Source organism: Pleurodeles waltl, chromosome 6 (assembly GCF_031143425.1).
Source record: "Pleurodeles waltl isolate 20211129_DDA chromosome 6, aPleWal1.hap1.20221129, whole genome shotgun sequence".
NCBI classification, from domain to species: domain Eukaryota; kingdom Metazoa; phylum Chordata; class Amphibia; order Caudata; family Salamandridae; genus Pleurodeles; species Pleurodeles waltl.
The window spans coordinates 855,411,375-855,431,745 of record NC_090445.1 but is presented as its reverse complement, the minus strand read 5'-3'; the positions used below and the strand labels follow the sequence as shown (position 1 = coordinate 855,431,745).

The window sequence follows — 20,371 nt, the reverse complement described above, 5'->3', positions numbered from 1 at the left end:
AATAGGGAGAAGCGCCGGTAGCATTATTATAACTGTATACTGGGTAATTTATATGACCTGCTGTGCAGCGCTAAAAGGCAATCTGAAATACTTTGTGCGCTACATAAATGATACTTACTATCAAAAGTTCAATGAAATGTGCCCAGTTATTCCATATTGTGTATAAGAGGTGACCCGTGACAGGATCAGCGTCCACACCGTCCCTCCCGAGACTGTTCCTCTAGCCCAGTCCAGGCGCTCGTGGTTGAAGACAGCACAGCCAGATATGTCCACAACATTCTCCTTTTTAAGCTAACTGACAAAGGCCAACATTGCCTGACTGTACAGTGAGAAAAGTTTCTTCCACTGACCTTCAGCGCCAAGTACACTGTGCCCTTTTTGTACAAGCCTTGAACCACAATTGTCAGCAGCCGGGCCCAGCAAGCAGTAACAAACATGTGTATAACATGCTGCACAGCGGACCAACCTGTACAACATATCTTACAAACAATAGCACAATCAATAGCTCTAACTAAACACTTATAAAATCCCAAATGTGAGACCTACCGGCTATGACAATGCTTGTTTAATTTGTTTACTTGCAGTAAAAAAAAAAATCCCCCTTTAAGAGACTCTTTAAATATAAATTTGTCAAAGGATTTCACAAGGCACTCTAAAAACTAGAGAGGAATGGTTCAGTTACAACAATATTATTTCATTAACACTGGCATGAGAGGCGCTGGCACATTCAGAGCCAACTAATCAAGCAGCTGTTCATAACAGATCATAATAAACAGAGCCTATGAATAATTAAATATTTGACAGAAATAGAACACTTATTTTCAGTGTTTGGTATAAATTTGAAAAGCTCTTCAACAGGCGTCTCGCTAGAATCTAAACTCAGACATGAACCTTGGCAAAATAATGAGGAAGATAGAGCTCAGACTATAGGAATGCTGGTATAATTTGTCGCCTCACTGCAGGCATGAAATGGGAAGATGCAATCAGATTCATGAAGCTTTCAGTCTTAGACAAGTGGGTGTTTTCTAAAATTTCACACCAATGTATCTTACAGTTGAGTTGTTCTTCTCTGGGCTTGTAAGGACAGTGACAACATTGACTTCTTCCTTGCAACTTTACAATACCAGGTTTCCTTCTTCTAAAAGGAAGAAAGAATTCTGAAACACTAACACCACTGGATAGTGATGAAACTTTGCTAACAGTAAAGTGTAACAAACCTACAACACTATTAATTTAACACCAAGCTTACCTTCTCCGTTTCTTAGGTGGTGCAGATCGTGACCGTGACCTTGAAGACGAAGAGGACGAGAAAGATGAAGAGTCCTCGCTGTCACTGCTAGAGCAGGAAGAACTGCATGAGCGACTAGTATGGGTCCTTTGGCGCTGCCAGACACTTGACTGGAGGCTTGCAGAGTCTTTATGTTTTCTATAGCAGCGCAGAGACCTTTTGGAAGCAGCAGCATTACCTCTCCGATCTTTAGTCCTCAACTCCCCTCCATCACTGTTGTGGGGAGATGCTTCTGGGGACATTAACACGGATGTGGTGGAGCAGTTTACATTTGCATCATTTGCTACACTAGTCCTATGATCTAACTGGGCTTTACAATCCTTAGTTGGGACACTGTCATTGTACATCAAAGACTTGTTAGGACTGCAGGGAATGCTCTTCTCAGATCCTTTATCCTGAACTGGACAGTCTTTATTTTGGGACCGCTTAGTTATGGAGCTAATTGGTTTGATTACAATACTCTGATGATGCTTTACATTCCAACGGGAACCTTCTGAAGCAGAGACAGAGTGTAGAGATGTCAGCCCGGTCTTCAATTGTGTGGCATCAAGATGGTTCTCAGGCTGGGAAGTACTGAGGAAACAGTAATCATGTTCACCATATCCTACATGGACTGCAGGAGTTTGGCAGGCATCGATCACAGAGTTCCGCTTCCGGAGCTTACTTTGAGGGAGTGGCTTTGCCTCAATAAGCTTGACAGTCTTGAGAGGTGAGCTGCCAGTCCCTTCTTGCAAAGTTGCATTTACAATGCTGGGTTTTCCCAAATGTGTGACTGATGAGAGCGGTTGGTGAGGTGGGGTTGCTGGAGGTGTCAATTCTACAAGTGTAAGAAAAATAGAATTAAGCTAAACATTGCAATGCCATGGACTTTAATGCTCTAGGTCCAATGTCAGTATTGTTATAAAACTTAAGCAGTACAACTTGATAAATACACGCTGTGAATTAACAAGAACAATTAAATGTCTTTTAGACTGACATTGCCCTTTTGAGATCAGGCCAGATAGTCACATTGTCAAAGTCTGATTTGGCCATTTGGGTTGTTCAAAGGCAAAACTAAATCATTCAAGTTGGAGCCACTCTTACGAAGGATAAACTAATCATCCCCCAAAAAAAATTGCAATACTATTCAACAATTATCAAATATTAAGAAAGGCACTTACCTGCGGTGCTTCCGAAGCCTGGAGCTAGCAAGGTGTCTAAAGATGTTTTCTCCACTCCAGTCTCAAACCTGGCAAATGAATAAATAATTTTTAAAAAGTGCCAAACTCAGAACCAGACTCTCATACAGACTCATTCATGTCAAAGCAACTTCTCTTTCATGACTTCAGAGCAACTGGGAGATAAAAAGTTCAGAAAACATTTCACCACCCCAATCACCATTAGTACAGCAACAGGAATAGTCACTGTGATCTGTCAGAAGCTTTTATGCACAGCCTGGCACGCTGCCCTCCCCAGTAATAACCTTGCTCTTCAGCACAGTGTATGTTTTATCATAAAAATGGTTATCACTTTTTAATTATAGACTCATCACCCCCAAAGTTTGAAAAAAACTAGCGCTCAATTCATGAGCTCATCTCCAGATAGCTGAATTAATTAACATTGATTTGGTCCATACAACAGAGCTGTGAAAAGGTAAGAATTTGCATTCAGACAGGAAGAAACATCTTTGGGCTTGGCACCAGATTTTATTCTTCAAAGTTATAGAACTATCCACACTTCAGAAATATAATGCAAACCTGCAGGAAAGGGAACTCTCCTGGAGATCAAATCTCCTGAATGTTGGCAATAACTCTACTACTGTTAGGGCAAGTTTCAACCATGTGAAAACAATGTAATGCACACAAGTAAGGCAAATAGACAATTTTCCAAAATCAGATTGTTGCTTCAAATGCCATTTTTACTTCATGAAGTGGGCACAGAGACATTACAATGTTTTCCAGTTTGGATGCAAAAAGTCCCTTTGCATATATGAGCTGAGTAAGTTTATCATCCTATAGCTGTAAGGAGAATATCACAAAAGATTTTGAGGGGGTGCTTGTTTGCATTTCTCAGCTGATAAAATGCCCCCCCCCATTGTTGCCAATATGAAACTGCTCTTGTTCTGGCTTTAAATAGTTGCTTATAGTATCCCAAGGCCAAACCCTAGTGTACAGGATCATTCCAAAACCGTGGTCCAGAGTTATGGACACCCATGTTCCCTTATTTAAAATATAAGGAGAATCACTTTAAAATCCAACAAAGGATGAGAACACAACTGTTTCATGAAACAGATACTAAATTCATACTCACTACTGCTGCCAATATCTTATGGTGCCAAGAGACATCTTGGCATGCTGGACTGCACTGAAACACACTTCGCTACAGCACAGCCTTGTCTAAACTGTGCCGTGCAGCTCCTACCCAGGAAAAGAACTGTACAGATGGTCTGTAGCCGTACAAGCGTATGCCAAAGAGCACTTGACAAGATCAGTGTGCAGCTGTAGGGTAACCCATGTCTATACTCACCTGGAGTTTCCTACAGCCAGGTTTTCACCAGGACTTTGTGAACAGTGCTTTTCCTCTTTTGCTGAAAAGAAACCGGATGTGTTAACAGCTTCAAGCCAAATGGACTTCAAGAGCTGGTGGCTGGTGTGCGAGGAGACAAATTAGAGGAATTTCATAAAGCGCTGTGTTACCTCCCACCCTAAGTGGAACAAAGGATCCTTATGCTTAGTGTTAGTAAAAGCAGGAACTTGCCAGCAAAATTAAGTAGCACATAAAGGCAGATAACCATTTGTAATTTCAATTAAGTGTGGCAAGAATTAAGAATACACATTTAGAAATAGAAAAGCATTAGTCATGCACTAAAACATGAAAATCAAACCACCAGTAAGTGTAGTCACGCCTAATTTTTGAAAAGTAACAAAGTTAAAACAAAGTATATAGTGAAGACTGGTTTAAGACAACACGGTTTAGCACTTTTTTTTTTTTGAGAACCCACTCACGCTAAAGATTTTTGGTTTATGGTTGAGGAAGAATCACTTACTCATCCAGTATTTATCGTTCACCACATGTTGGTATTCGCCACTGCGCAACAATTGAGGCTATTGCTAAACTGACCAGCATTTTTTGTGAAGTTCTAAACTCTAAATGGATGTCATGTACAACAGCACAGGTACTTCAATGCCACCCCAGATGCCATGATAGATGGCATAGCAAGACATTTTTGTTAATTATGCACCCATGGACCAGTTCAAATCCGACAGTGGTGGATTCATGCACACTGCATTTGACAGAGATAATAGTATTACTTTTAAGTAAAATATTCTCTTCCATGAGGTGGTCTATGCAAGCGATTAACATTTTGAGAGCAAGTAAAGGAGAATGCAATCAAATGTCTTACTGGACAAAAAAATATGGTACAGGTTAAACAAAATAGCTCTATTGTGGAACAAGCCGCTAGACAGACATCACTTTACATTTCTGCAAATCGTGAGTGACAAGTTGCCAATATGCTATGAAAAGAACTAAATTATTTTTCAGAGTTGGAAGAAATCACGTCTAATACTGCATCAAAGGTATCTTTTACATTGTGTTGAGAAATGTGAGCCCTTGAGGCAAATGTTTAGGGCTGACAATCACCATGTGATCACGTTCAGACATTCAAAGAGAAGATTATTAAACCCTTCTCCGGTGGCCAACGGGTTACTGGACTGAGCCACCCCCAAAAAGTTACGAGTCTAAATTATTAAATGTGGCAGTGTCAAAGTAGACTCAAGATTTATGGCATAACATTTTAAATTTATTTTTGCACAGTATCAATGAGGGCAGTTTTAAGACCGTTTTCGGCTCATTACTAACAGACAAGCATGAGTATAACTGAATGAGAAGACCTCTCCAGTGGCATTGACCCCAAAATAACTGCAAGATCAGCAAACGAACTATGAAAAATTGGTTCCAAGTATTTTACCTTTAACTGGTTTATCACCCCAATCACACAAATCCATACTTGTCCGTGTGCATCAAAAACATCTGTATAAACATAAAACCAAAATCCATCACGTGCTGCAGAATAAGGTAACCAGGTCAATATGATAAAATGTTTGGAAATACTTGTAGTGTTTTGGTGGTACCCAAAACTGATCCTTATACCAAACAGAAATTAAATTAGTCCACCCCTCATAAATCCCTGAATCTTAATTTAGAGCGGATTCGAATAAAAATAGTCTCCCCTCCCTCTACAGCTAATAAAGTGCAATCAGAGATGCAACTCCAGACATTAACTTTCAACTTTTAAGTGCAACTTAACACTGTACAAAAAAAATATAACCACACCTCCAGCCAAGGTGTTGGGCTTGGAGTGTTACAAGTTGTTTTTCTTCGAAGAAGTCTTTTTTCGAGTCACGAGACCGAGGGACTCCTCCCATTTCGACTCCATTGCGCATGGGCGTCGACTCCATCTTAGATTGTTTTCCCCGCAGAGGGTGAGGTAGGAGTTTTGTATGCTAGTAATAGTGCCCATGCAATGGAGTGAATACGTATGTACATAATGAAGTTTAAAGTAATATATTTACAAATTTACAAATGTTCAAGATCAACTTCTAAACTGCTACAGGCTCCTGGGGAGGCGGGTGGGCGCATGTGAATCTGCAGCAACTAATGCCACGAACAGATGTACACTGGGTAAGTGACATTTTCCGTTCGATGGCATGTGTAGCTGCAGATACACATGCTGTGCATAGACTAGTAAGCAGTTATCTCCCCAAAAGCGGTGGTTCAGCCTGTAGGAGTTGAAGTTGTTTGAAATAATGTTCATAGTACAGCTTGACCTACTGTGGCCTGTTGTGCAGTTAACACATCTACACAGTAGTGTTTGGTAAATGTATGAGGCGTAGACCATGTTGCTGCCTTACATATTTCGTTCATTGGAATATTTCCTAGAAAGGCCATGGTAGCACCTTTTTTTCTGGTTGAGTGTGCCTTTGGTGTAATAGGCAGCTGTAGGAAGTTGGCTCTGTATGTGCTATTTCAAAGTAAGGAATAGCATGCACAGAGTCCAAGGGTTCCCCTTAGAGGTAAAATAGTGGTAAAAAGAGAATACTAATGCTCTATTTTGTGGTAGTGTGGTCGAGCAGTAGGCTTATCCAAGGAGTAGTGTTAAGCATTTGTTGTACATACACCTAGACAATAAATGAGGTACACACACTCAGAGACAAATCCAGCCAATAGGTTTTTATATAGAAAAATATCTTTTCTTAGTTTATTTTAAGAACCACAGGTTCAAATTCTACATGTAATATCTCATTCGAAAGGTATTGCAGGTAAGTACTTTAGGAACTTTAAATCATAAAAATTGCATGTATACTTTTCAAGTTATTGACAAATAGCTGTTTTAAAAGTGGACACTTAGTGCAATTTTCACAGTTCCTAGGGGAGGTAAGTTTTGGTTAGTTTTACTAGGTAAGTAAGACACTTACAGGGTTCAGTTCTTGGTCCAAGGTAGCCCACCGTTGGGGGTTCAGAGCAACCCCAAAGTCACCACACCAGCAGCTCAGGGCCGGTCAGGTGCAGAGTTCAAAGTGGTGCCCAAAACACATAGGCTAGAATGGAGAGAAGGGGGTGCCCCGGTTCCGGTCTGCTTGCAGGTAAGTACCCGCGTCTTCGGAGGGCAGACCAGGGGGGTTTTGTAGGGCACCGGGGGGGGACACAAGTCCACACAGAAATTTCACCCTCAGCAGCGCGGGGGCGGCAGGGTGCAGTGTAGAAACAAGCGTCGGGTTTGTAATGGAAGTCAATGGGAGATCTAGGGATCTCTTCAGCGCTGCAGGCAGGCAAGGGGGGGGTTCCTCGGGGAAACCTCCACTTGGGCAAGGGAGAGGGACTCCTGGGGGTCACTTCTCCAGTGAAAGTCCGGTCCTTCAGGTCCTGGGGGCTGCGGGTGCAGGGTCTCTCCCAGGCGTCGGGACTTTGGATTCAAAGAGTCGCGGTCAGGGGAAGCCTCGGGATTCCCTCTGCAGGCGGCGCTGTGGGGGCTCAGGGGGGACAGGTTTTGGTACTCACAGTATCAGAGTAGTCCTGGGGTCCCTCCTGAGGTGTTGGATCGCCACCAGCCGAGTCGGGGTCGCCGGGTGCAGTGTTGCAAGTCTCACGCTTCTTGCGGGGAGCTTGCAGGGTTCTTTAAAGCTGCTGGAAACAAAGTTGCAGCTTTTCTTGGAGCAGGTCCGCTGTCCTCGGGAGTTTCTTGTCTTTTCGAAGCAGGGGCAGTCCTCAGAGGATGTCGAGGTCGCTGGTCCCTTTGGAAGGCGTCGCTGGAGCAGGATCTTTGGAAGGCAGGAGACAGGCCGGTGAGTTTCTGGAGCCAAGGCAGTTGTCGTCTTCTGGTCTTCCTCTGCAGGGGTTTTTCCAGCTAGGCAGTCCTTCTTCTTGTAGTTGCAGGAATCTAATTTTCTAGGGTTCAGGGTAGCCCTTAAATACTAAATTTAAGGGCGTGTTTAGGTCTGGGGGGTTAGTAGCCAATGGCTACTAGCCCTGAGGGTGGGTACACCCTCTTTGTGCCTCCTCCCAAGGGGAGGGGGTCACAATCCTAACCCTATTGGGGGAATCCTCCATCTGCAAGATGGAGGATTTCTAAAAGTCAGAGTCACCTCAGCTCAGGACACCTTAGGGGCTGTCCTGACTGGCCAGTGACTCCTCCTTGTTGCTTTCTTTGTTCCCTCCAGCCTTGCCGCCAAAAGTGGGGGCCGTGGCCGGAGGGGGCGGGCAACTCCACTAAGCTGGAGTGCCCTGCTGGGCTGTGACAAAGGGGTGAGCCTTTGAGGCTCACCGCCAGGTGTCACAGCTCCTGCCTGGGGGAGGTGTTAGCATCTCCACCCAGTGCAGGCTTTGTTACTGGCCTCAGAGTGACAAAGGCACTCTCCCCATGGGGCCAGCAACATGTCTCTGGTGTGGCAGGCTGCTGGAACTAGTCAGCCTACACAGACAGTCGGTTAAGTTTCAGGGGGCACCTCTAAGGTGCCCTCTGGGGTGTATTTTGCAATAAAATGTACACTGGCATCAGTGTGCATTTATTGTGCTGAGAAGTTTGATACCAAACTTCCCAGTTTTCAGTGTAGCCATTATGGTGCTGTGGAGTTCGTGTAAAACAGACTCCCAGACCATATACTCTTATGGCTACCCTGCACTTACAATGTCTAAGGTTTTGTTTAGACACTGTAGGGGTACCATGCTCATGCACTGGCACCCTCACCTATGGTATAGTGCACCCTGCCTTAGGGCTGTAAGGCCTGCTAGAGGGGTGTCTTACCTATACTGCATAGGCAGTGAGAGGCTGGCATGGCACCCTGAGGGGAGTGCCATGTCGACTTACTCGTTTTGTCCCCACTAGCACACACAAGCTGGCAAGCAGTGTGTCTGTGCTGAGTGAGAGGTCTCCAGGGTGGCATAAGACATGCTGCAGCCCTTAGAGACCTTCCTTGGCATCAGGGCCCTTGGTACTAGAAGTACCAGTTACAAGGGACTTATCTGGATGCCAGGGTCTGCCAATTGTGGATACAAAAGTACAGGTTAGGGAAAGAACACTGGTGCTGGGGCCTGGTTAGCAGGCCTCAGCACACTTTCAATTGTAAACATAGCATCAGCAAAGGCAAAAAGTCAGGGGGCAACCATGCCAAGGAGGCATTTCCTTACAGCAGCTCTCTCTTTGCTTTAAGATAGCAGGTTTGAATACACTTAACTATCCATCTAGCAATGCCTTGTTTAGAAATTGGATTCCCTGTATGAGGTTTTTGGAAAGCAATAAATAGTTGTTTTGTTTTTCGAATTAGTTTTGTTATGTCAATGTAGTACATTAGCGCTCTTTTGATGTCTAATGTATGCAGTGCTCTTTCAGCTACAGAATCTGGCTGTGGGAAGAACACTGGTAATTCTACCGTTTGATTCAAGTGGAACGGTGAGATCACTTTAGGTAACATTTTGGGATTTGTCCGTAGAACTACTTTATGCTTGTGTATTTGAATAAATGGTTCTTGTATGGTAAATGCTTGAATTTCACTCCCTCTTCTTAGAGATGTGATGGCAATCAAAAATGCAACTTTCCATGTTAAGTATTGCATTTCACAAGAGTGCATGGGCTCAAAAGGTGGACCCATGAGTCGTGTTAAGACAATGTTGAGGTTCCATGAAGGAACTGGTGGTGTTCGTGGTGGTATAATTCTCTTTAGGCCTTCCATAAATGCTTTTATAACTGGTATCCTAAATAATGAAGTTGAGTGCGTAATTAGCAGGTAGGCTGAAATTGCGGTAAGATGTATCTTTATTGAAGAGAAAGCTAGCTTTGACTTTTGCAATTGTAGTAAGTATCCTACTATATCTTTGGCAGATGCATGTAAGGGTTGAATTTGATTATTATGGCAGTAATAAACAAATCTTTTCCACTTATTTGCATAGCAGTGTCTAGTGCAACGGTACTCAAAGTACGGCCCGCGGGCCGCCAGCGGCCCCACAGACCTAGCTTGGCGGCCCGCGAGACCTACGCCAAACGCCATATCATAATGGCAGCAGTATGTAAACATAGAAGAGGGCCGTGGGAGCATGCTCCCGCGGCCCTCCTCTATGTTTACATACGGCGGCCATTGTTTATGGCGTTGCCCTGACGATCCTGGAAGCCAAAGCCCCATAAAAGTCAGCGCTTGCAGCTAACTTTTACGGGGCTTTGGTCGTCTGCTTCCTGTCACCGGCTCCACGTCTGCTGCCCGCCTGCTGTTCCACATTTGTGGCATCTTCACAGTGCTTTGAGTCAGGTAAGGCTCTTTGGTTATTTATTTGTTTTTAATGTAGTGTGTGTTACTCGGGTAGGCATGAGAGCAGATTGCGCTGTGTGTGTGTGTTACTGGGGTGGGGTGAGATCAGATGGCGCTGTGTGCAGATGGCGCAGTGTGTTACTGGGGTAGGGGTGAGAGCAGATGGCGCTGTGTGTGTTACTGGGGTAGGGGTGGGAGCAGATGGCGCTGTGTGTGCGGTGTGTGTGTGTTACTGGGGTGGGGTGAGAGCAGATGGCGCTGTGTGCAGATGGCGCAGTGTGTGTTACTGGGGTAGGGGTGAGAGCAGATGGCGCAGTGTGTGTTACTGGGGTAGGGGTGGGAGAAGATGGCGCTGGGTGCAGATGGCGCTGTGTGTGTTATTGGGGTGGGGTGGGAGCAGATGGCGCTGTGTGCAGATGGCGCTGTGTGTGTTACTGGGGTAGGGGTGGGAGCAGATGGCGCTGTGTGCAGATGGTGCAGTGTGTGTTACTGGGGTAGGGGTGAGAGCAGATGGTGCTGTGTGTGTTACTGGGGTGGGAGCAGATGGCGCTGTGTGCAGATGGCGCAGTGTGTGTTACTGGGGTAGGGGTGAGAGCAGATGGCCCTGTGTGTGTTACTGGGGTGGGAGCAGATGGCGCTGTGTGCAGATGGCGCTGTGTGTGTTACTGGGTAGGGGAGAGAGCAGATGGCGCTGTGTGTTTTACTGGGGTAGGGGTGAGAGCAGATGGCGCTGTGTGTGTTACTGGGGTAGGGGTGGGAGCAGATGGCGCTGTGTGCAGATGGCGCTGTGTGTGTTACTGGGTAGGGGTGGGAGCAGATGGCGCTGTGTGCAGATGGCGCAGTGTGTGTTACTGGGGTAGGGGTGAGAGCAGATGGCGCTGTGTGCAGATGGCGCAGTGTGTGTTACTGGGCTAGGGGTGGGGGCAGATGGCGCTGTGTGCAGATGGCACTGTGTGTGTTACTGGGGTAGGGGTGGGAGCAGATGGCGCTGTGTGCAGATGGCATTGTTTAGCATTGTTTTGAAAAAGGGGGTGGGGTGGTTGTTCCCCCTCTAAGCCCCGCCCCCCGCTGTCACTTCAGTGCGGCCCTCGGCCGCAAACCATACTGCAATTTTGGCCCCCGAGAAAAAGTTTGTGAGTACCCATGGTCTAGTGGTAGGTTTCCTAGCTTGTCTTATGACCTCCATACGTTCTTGTGTGAGGTCTAAGTGTCCGAATTCTAGGATTTCTGGAGCCAAATTGCTAGATTCAGCGATGCTGGATTTGGATGTCTGATCTGTTTGTGTTGTGTTAACAGATCTGGTCTGTTTGGTAGTTTGACATGAGGTACTACTGAGAGGTCTAGTAGTGTTGTGTACCAAGGTTGTCTTGCCCATGTCGGTGCTATTAGTATGAGTTTGAGTTTGTTTTGACTCAATTTGTTTACTAGATATGGAAGGAGTGGGAGAGGTGGAAAAGCGTAAGCAAATATCCCTGACCAGCTCATCCATAACGCATTGCCCCGAGACTGATCTTGTGGGTACCTGGATGCGAAGTTTTGGCATTTTGAGTTTTCCTTTGTTGCAAATAGATTTGTGGTGTTCCCCACATTTGGAAGTAAGTGTTTAGTATTTGGGGGTGAATCTCCCATTCGTGGATCTGTTGGTGATCCCGAGAGATATTGTCTGCTAACTGGTTCTGAATTCCTGGAATAAATTGTGCTATTAGGCGAATGTGGTTGTGAATCGCCCAATGCCATATTTTCTGTGTTAGGAGACACAACTGTGTCGAGTGTGTGCCTCCCTGTTTGTTTAGGGAATACATTGTTGTCATGTTGTCTGTTTTGACAAGAATGTGTTTGTGGCTTATTATGGGTTGAAATGCTTTGAGCGCTAGAAATACCGCTAACAGTTCTAAGTGATTTATGTGAAACTGTTTTTGCTGTATGTCCCATTGTCCTTGGATGCTGTGTTGATTGAGGTGTGCTCCCCACCCTATCATGGAAGCATCTGTTATTACGTATTGTGGCACTGGGTCTTGGAAAGGCCGCCCTTGGTTTAAATTTATACTTTTCCACCATTGAAGCGAGATGTATGTTTGGCGGTCTATCAACACCAGATCTAGAAGCTGACCCTGAGCTTGTGACCATTGTGATGCTAGGCACTGTTGTAAGGGCTGCATGTGCAACCTTGCGTTTGGGACAATGGCTATGCATGAAGACATCATGCCTAGTAGTTTCATCATCAGTTTGACTTGCATCTTTTGTTTTGGATACATGCTCTGTATTACATTGTGAAATGTGTGAACTCTTTGTGGACTTGGAGTGGCAATCCCTTTTGCTGTGTTGATTGTTGCTCCTAAGTATTGCTGTGTTTGACACGGCAGAAGGTGTGACTGTGTAGTTGATTGAGAAACCTAGTTTGTGGAGGATTTCTATGACATATTTTGTGTGTTGTGAACACAGTCTTAGCGTGTTGGTTTTGATTAACCAATCGTCTAGGTACGGGAACACATGTATTTGCTGCCTTCTGATATGTGCAGCTACTACTGCTAGGCATTTTGTAAAAGCTCTTGGAATTGGTAATGTATCCCTTGGAATACAAACCTTAGGTACTTTCTGTGTGAAGGATGTATTGGTATATGGAAATATGCATCCTTTAGGTCTAGTGTTGTCATGTAGTCTTGTTGTTTGAGCAGTGGGATTACGTCTTGTAATGTAACCATGTGAACGTGATCTGATTTGATGTAGGTATTTAATGTTCTGAGATCTAGTATAGGTCTCATACTCTTGTCTTTTTTGGGTATCAGAAAGTACAGGGAGTAAACTCCTGTGTTTATTTGTTGTTTTGGTACCAACTCTATTGCTTCTTTCTGTAGCAATGCCTGAACTTCTAGTCCTAGAAGATCTATATGTTGTTTTGACATATTGTGTGTTTTCAGTGGGATGTTTGGAGGGAATTTGAGAAATTCTATGCAATAACCATGCTGGATAATTGCTAAGACCCAAGTGTGTCTTGTTATTTCCTCCCAATGTTTGTAAAACTTGGTTAGTCTCTCCCCCCACAGGTGTTATGTGTTGGGGATTTGTGACCTTGAAGTCACTGCTTGTTTGGAGGAGTTTTGGGACTTTGGAACTTTCACCTATTCCTTTGAAATTGTCCCCCTCTATATTGTCCCCGAAAACCTCCCCGCTGATACTGGCTCTGGTAAGTGGGCTTTGTTTGTGAGGTTGTGGCTTCTGTGGTTTGCCCTCGAAACCCCCCTCGAAATTGTCTCTTTCGAAATGTGCCTCTGCTCTGTGGGGAGTAGAGTGCGCCCATGGCTTTGGCCGTGTCTAAGTTTTTCGATCGCAGTGTCCACCTCCGGCCCAAACAACTGCTGTCCGTTGAATGGCATATTCAGCACAGCTTGCTGTATCTCTGGTTTAAATCCTGATGTACGCAGCCATGCATGTCTCCTTATTGTTACTGCTGTGTTGACAGTTCTAGCAGCTGTGTCTGCAGCATCCATTGCTGACCGAATCTGATTATTGGAGATACCCTGTCCTTCTACTACTTGCTGCGCTCTTTTTTGGAACTCCTTGGGTATATGTTCAATAAAGTGTTGCATCTCATCCCAATGGGCCCTATCATATCTGGCTAGCAAAGCTTGCGAATTTTCAATACGCCACTGGTTTGCTGCCTGTGCCGCCAACCTTTTGCCTGCAGCATCGAATTTGACTTTTTTTATCTGGAGGTGGTGCATCTCCTGAAGTATGAGAGTTGGCTCTTTTGCGCGCTGCTCCCACTACAACAGAGTCTGGTGTTAGCTGTTGTGTAATGTACACTGGGTCTGTTGGTGGCGGTTTATATTTTTTATCTACTCTTGGAGTAATGGCTCTCCCTTTAACAGGCTCCTCAAACACTTGGAGTGTTTTAGCATTCGGGGTGGCATAGGAAGACTGATATTCGCTGTGTGTGGACGAAAGTGTATTAAAAAGAAAGTCGTCTTCAATGGGCTCTGAATGAAGGCTGACATTATGAAATGCCGCTGCTCTTGACACCACCTGTGCGTAGCCTGTACTATCCTCCTCTGGTGGCGATGGTTTAGCTGGATAGCATTCTGGACTATTATCTGACACTGGTGCGTCATAAAGGTCCCATGCGTCAGGGTCATCTTGACTCATTCCTGTATGAGTTGGGGATTGCATCATTGGTGGAGTGGCTACCGGTGATGGTTGCGGAGAGTGATGGGGATGGTGGCGGTGTTACTTGTTTAGCCACCTTTGCGTGTGGCTGTTTGTCCTTGTCTTGGAAGGCAAGCTTGCGTTTCATTTTGACTGGAGGAAGAGTGCTGATCTTCCCTGTATCTTTTTGAATAAAGAGCCGTCTGTGTGTGATCTGGCTCTATTGTCTCTAATTCCTGTCCAAATCTATGTGTCTTCATTTGTGTGGACAGTCCTTGTTCCTCAGTGTAGGAACTTGTTTTCGGTTCCGAGGCCGGATATTTCGGTACCGAAACCTTTTTGGCTCCGACGAAACCTTCTTTACTTTCAGCGTCGTGCTCTCTCGGTGCCGACCCGTTTCGGTGCCGAATCTTCTCTGAGCCACTATCTCAGGCGCGAGATTGCTGTGTGCCGGTATCTCGACCGGAGTCGGATGACTTCGACACCAGCTCGCCCTTTTTCGGTGCCGATGAACGGTCACCTATTTTTCGGGTTAAGCCATGGCCTGTTGGCGTCCCCTGGGCTTTAGCGCTTTTCTCGTGAGTTCTTGGTTTCGACGTCTTACTCACGGTTTTCGGCGTTTCCTCGGGATCGATCTCCTCAGAGTCCGAATCCTGGGTGGAGAATGTTTCTTCCTCCTCCTCGAAACGCTCTTGTCCTGTCGGCGCCGACGCCATTTGCAGTCTTCTTGCTCTTCAGTCCCTGAGTGTCTTCCTGGACCGAAACGCTCGACAGGCCTCACAAGTATCCTCCTTGTGTTCTGGTGACAAACACAAGTTACAGACCAGATGTTGATCTGTATATGGATACTTGTTATGGCATTTTGGACAGAAGCGGAATGGGGTCCGTTCCATCAGCCTTGAAGAGACACGTGGCCGGGCCGACCAGGCCCCGACGGGGATGGAAAAAAAACCCGAAGGGCCACCGGAGCTCTTCTTAATTCGGTGTCGATCTGTTGTAACTAACCCGATACCGAACGCAAACAATACCGAAGATTTTTCCGAGACTAACTTTCCGACCCGAAACACGGAGCGAAAAGGAACACGTCCGAACCAGATGGCGGAAAAAAACAATCTAAGATGGAGTCGACGCCCATGCACAATGGAGTCGAAATGGGAGGAGTCCCTCGGTCTCGTGACTCGAAAAATGACTTCTTCGAAGAAAAACAACTTGTAACACTCCGAGCCCAACACCAGATGGCGGGATGTGCACAGCATGTGTATCTGCAGCTACACATGCCATCGAACATTATATATATATATATATATACATATACATATACATATACATATATATATACATATATATATACATATATATATATACACACATATATATATATATATACACACACACACACATATATATATATATATACATACACACACAATCTAAGAAATGCCCTCAACCATGCACGTATGCCTGCCCCCCCACCCAACCTCACACAAAAAAAGCTGAATATTCAACATGTCAAATATACCTTGTATGAAACTGGGACAATTTGATGCATCCAGACCAAACTCCAACTGCAGGCAACTTCGTGCGAACTATTAGCAGTCATCAGACTTCCTAACCACGTCTAACAAATGTATATTTCCAGCACATTATGGGAAGAAAGTGCTTCAAACTGCACAAAAATGTCAGCTAAACTCACCAATACAGACTGTTAGAATGGCTGCATTCTTCATGAAAGCACTCTGATGTTCTCTAAACTACACTGCCACTAAACAAAATTTAAAAACCAAAAAAAAAACAGGTGACTTAGTTGCTGCTGGTGATGTTGCTCCATCATATGGAATACCTGCACCATAAGCAGTCCATCTTATGGTTGGTGCACAGTTACACAATGAAGAAAAGTGACATTTATAGCTGCACAATGGCTCAGGTAAACGCTCAAGTGAGTTGGGCTGACGATCAAAAAACGAGATTACAGACAGGAAAAATAAAATCACTCCATACAAGGGACCGCTGAAAACCGAAATACGTCTACATGGCGAGACTACTTTTATTTATAACAAACGCTCAGCTAAATAGATCAGAGGTTGCAAAAATCCCTTATTGGAAAGATGTGCTCATCATTTCAGCTTGACTAGTTTTGGGGCAAGACTAATTAGGATAGTAATTTTATAATGTTTAATAGAGGCTATTCTGGTTGAAAAGCACTGCCGTGTCACTTAGTCAAAGGCTTTGGTGAATACTTCCTCAATCAATTTACAAGTGGTAGGAGACTGCTGGAATAACTGAGGCTGGGTAACTAGTCACCTCAAAGCATGAAACGTATGCCAAAAAAGAGCAGAGAATAGGAAAATAGAAGACTCACATATAGGAAAGAAGTTTCAATTTAGTTTGAGGATGAAGTTAGAGACATTCTGGAGTATTCCTGTGTAAAGCTTTGTGGAAGAGTAAGAGGATTTTCAACTGATAATACGCCAAACAAGAGCCACAATTGCAAAACAGCAATCTAGGTAAGCATCAATTGTAACTAATCTGGATTTAGAGCTCCCCTTTTGAAGCACACCAAAATGATACCCTCGTAGACCAGAACCTGAACCATGGCTCTGAAAAACCTAAATGAGGTCTCTCCTTAAAAAGGTATTTTAGGTTTACAGCTATCAAAGGCACAGATGCGTTTTACAGCTATAAAATACTTTTTTCCAAAGAGGAAAGCCATTCAACCAAGTCATTCTTTCATCCACAACTCAAACTTTACGAAGGTGGAAGAGATTAGATGAAGGAATTGCAAGCATAAACAAGGAGGTCCTCTCCTAAACACAAATTGTACACATGCTTCGAATCATGTGGTACCCAGTCACAAGGCCCATGATGAATAGGCTGGTGTGGTGAAGACTGTTTACAGTAGGTGCTATTTACACAAGGACTGTGGTATACACATCAGTAGTAACAGTCCTACTGGGACTCTACAACACGTCAAGTGATGTTTTAAGAAATTACTTCTGGAACTTTAATTACGGACATTTGAAAAAGTAATCTGGTGATTACCAATTAGTAAAGGCAGTAAAAAGCTAGAAGTAAAGCAATGGTTGGTAAAAAAAGAACTGTTTAACCATCGCACATGGTAGTGGTGTCCTACCACTGACAATGCATTTGATTTGAAGGGCTAAAAAAGGTTCATGCTTATGACAGGTTTATTACTGTAAAAACGAGGGTATCAGCTAGACACCCCTACTACATCTACAAGAGGTTTAGCCCTAGGAAGAGAATCATTTAAGCCCAAATGTGACTACTGCATCTAATATGCCCTATACTTGAATACCTGGCCCACCTGCAAAATTAAATCTTTGCGCCTACTCTTGAATATACAGTTAAGCACTGCAAGCTGGCACCCTCCATTTGTTTGGCAATGGGTGGATCAGACAAACATGCAGTGTTCAGTTTTGTAGTAAACAGAATAAAAGTTGACATACTGAGACAAATGGAGACATCATAAAAACGGTAATATGACAATCCAGCTTCAGGTGGATCATGAACTACAGTTTCACTTGCACCGTAGGGTCCAAGGTGAGAGAAGAGGTGGCATGCAAAGGGACTGTGGGGCTAAAAAATGCATCTTACCATAGCATATCTTGTGTAAAGGGAATACACTTTTCCTCAAATCTTATCACTTGAGAATTAGACAGACAATTCACAAAATGTCAGTGGACTTTTGCTGCTTTACCGGAGGCATTCTACAAAGCTTACATGCTCAAATGTGCATTTACCCCTTGGTTAAAAAAGTCAACACACTGGATCCCCAATTGTTAGTGTATTTAATAAAGTGGTGCATGTTGATGAAAAAGGAGTAAATGAGAGGGAGAGAGGCATGGATACATCAGAAATGGCACATCTAATGACAGGGAATTAACCGTTCTCGCTATTGGTCTATTAAAAGGCACTTAATGCGAAGAGTCCTTTCTGAAATCGATGCAAAGGACTGGATCCAACTAGATGTCTTTTAACTAGGAAGACGATTGCCTGAAAGGCTGAAATTTACTGAACTGGAGAAGTTAAAAAGGTAAAAGGCTAGGCAGGACTTTTCCGAAAGTCAGTTGGGTTAAAAAACGACTGACAGTGGAACCTAGGTAAGGCTGTTCTCCTAATTAGCTCAGTGTAGGAAGTTGGCTCTGTATGCACTATTTCAAAGTAAGGAATAGTATGCACAGAGTCCAAGGGTTCCCCTTAGAGGTAAGATAGTGGCAAAGAGAGATAATACTAATGCTCTATTTTGTGGTAGTGTGGTCGAGCAGTAGGCTTATCAAAGGAGTAGTGTTAAGCATTTGTTGTACATACACACAGGCAATAAATGAGGAACACACACACTCAAGAGACAAATCCAGCCAATAGGTTTTGTTATAGAAAAATATATTTTCTTAGTTTATTTTAAGAACCACAGGTTCAAATTCTACATGTAATATCTCATTTGAAAGGTATTGCAGGTAAGTACTTTAGGAACTTTGAATCATTACATTAGCATGTATACTTTTTACATAAAACACAATAAGCGGTTTTAAAAGTGGACACTTAGTGCAATTTTCACAGTTCCTGGGGGAGGTAAGTTTTTGTTAGTTTTGTCAGGTAAGTAAATCACTTACAAGTCTCAGGTTTGGGTCCAAGGTAGCCCACCGTTGGGGGTTCAGCGCAACCCCAAAGTTACCACACCAGCAGCTCAGGGCCGGTCAGGTGTAGAGGTCAAAGAGGTGCCCAAAACGCATAGGCTTCAATGGAGAGAAGGGGGTGCCCCGGTTCCGGTCTGCCAGCAGGTAAGTACCCGCGTCTTCGAAGGGCAGACCAGGGGGGTTTTGTAGGGCACCGGGGGGGACACAAGTCCACACAGAAAGTACACCCTCAGCAGCGCAGGGGCGGCCGGGTGCAGTGGGCAAACAAGCGTCGGGTTCTCTGTAGATTTCAATGAGATCAAGGGATCTCTTCAGCGGGGCAGGCAAGGGGGGGGGGAGCTCCTCGGGGTAGCCACCACCTGGGCAAGGGAGAGGGCCTCCTGGGGGTCACTCCTGCACAGGAGTTCCGTTCCTTTAGGTGCTGGTGGCTGCGGGTGCAGGGTCTTTTCCAGCCGTCGGGAAAGGGAGTTCAGGCAGTCGCGGTCAGGGGGGGGCCTCGGGATTCCCTCTGCAGGCGTCGCTGTGGGGGCTCAGGGGGGACAACTTTGGTTACTCACGGTCTCGGAGTCGCCGGAGGGTCCTCCCTGAGGGGTTGGTTCTCCACCAGTCGAGTCGGGGTCGCCGGGTGCAGTGTTGCAAGTCTCACGCTTCTTGCGGGGAGTTGCAGGGGTCTTTAAGTCTGCTCCTTGAAACAAAGTTGCAGTTCTTTTGGAGCAGGGCCGCTGTCCTCAGGAGTTCCTTGTTTTGCTTGAAGCAGGGCAGTCCTCTGAGGATTCAGAGGTCGCTGGTCCTTTGGAAAGCGTCGCTGGAGCAGGGTTCTTTGGAAGGCAGGAGACAGGCCGGTAGGACTGGGGCCAAAGCAGTTGGTGTCTTCTGTTCTTCCTCTGCAGGGGTTTTTCAGCTCAGCAGTCTTCTTCTTCTTGTAGGTTTCAGGAATCTAAATCTTTAGGTTCAGGGAAGCCCTTAAATACTAAATTTAAGGGCGTGTTTAGGTCTGGGGGGATAGTAGCCAATGGCTACTAGCCCTGAGGGTGGGTACACCCTCTTTGTGCCTCCTCCCAAGGGGAGGGGGTCACATCCCTAATCCTATTGGCGAATCCTCCATCTGCAAGATGGAGGATTTCTAAAAGTTAGAGTCACCTCAGCTCAGGACACCTTAGGGGCTGTCCTGACTGACCAGTGACTCCTCCTTGTTATTCTCATTATTTCCTCTGGCCTTGCCGCCAAAAGTGGGGGCCGTGGCCGGAGGGGGCGGGCAACTCTACTAGCTGGAGTGTCCTGTGGTGCTGGCACAAAGGGGTGAGCCTTTGAGGCTCACCGCCAGGTGTGACAGCTCCTGCCTGGGGGAGGTGTTAGCATCTCCACCCAGTGCAGGCTTTGTTACTGGCCACAGAGTGACAAAGGCACTCTCCCCATGGGGCCAGCAACATGTCTCGGTTGGGGCAGGCTGCTGGAACTAGTCAGCCTACACAGATAGTCGGTTAAGGTTTCAGGGGACGCCTCTAAGGTGC

General features: G+C 45.2%; 1 protein-coding gene across 1 annotated transcript in view; it reads right to left on the bottom strand.

The window, feature by feature from the left end:
• Positions 1-20,371, bottom strand: part of PPRC1 (PPARG related coactivator 1) — a 191,849-nt gene that overhangs the window by 107,702 nt on the left and 63,776 nt on the right. The window contains exons 7-9 of the mRNA XM_069239597.1: positions 3,794-3,854; positions 2,449-2,516; positions 1,250-2,105 (exon numbers count right to left, since the gene is read on the bottom strand). Coding sequence (XP_069095698.1) covers positions 1,250-2,105; positions 2,449-2,516; positions 3,794-3,854 — 985 coding nt within the window. The remainder of the gene's footprint in view (positions 1-1,249; positions 2,106-2,448; positions 2,517-3,793; positions 3,855-20,371) is intronic.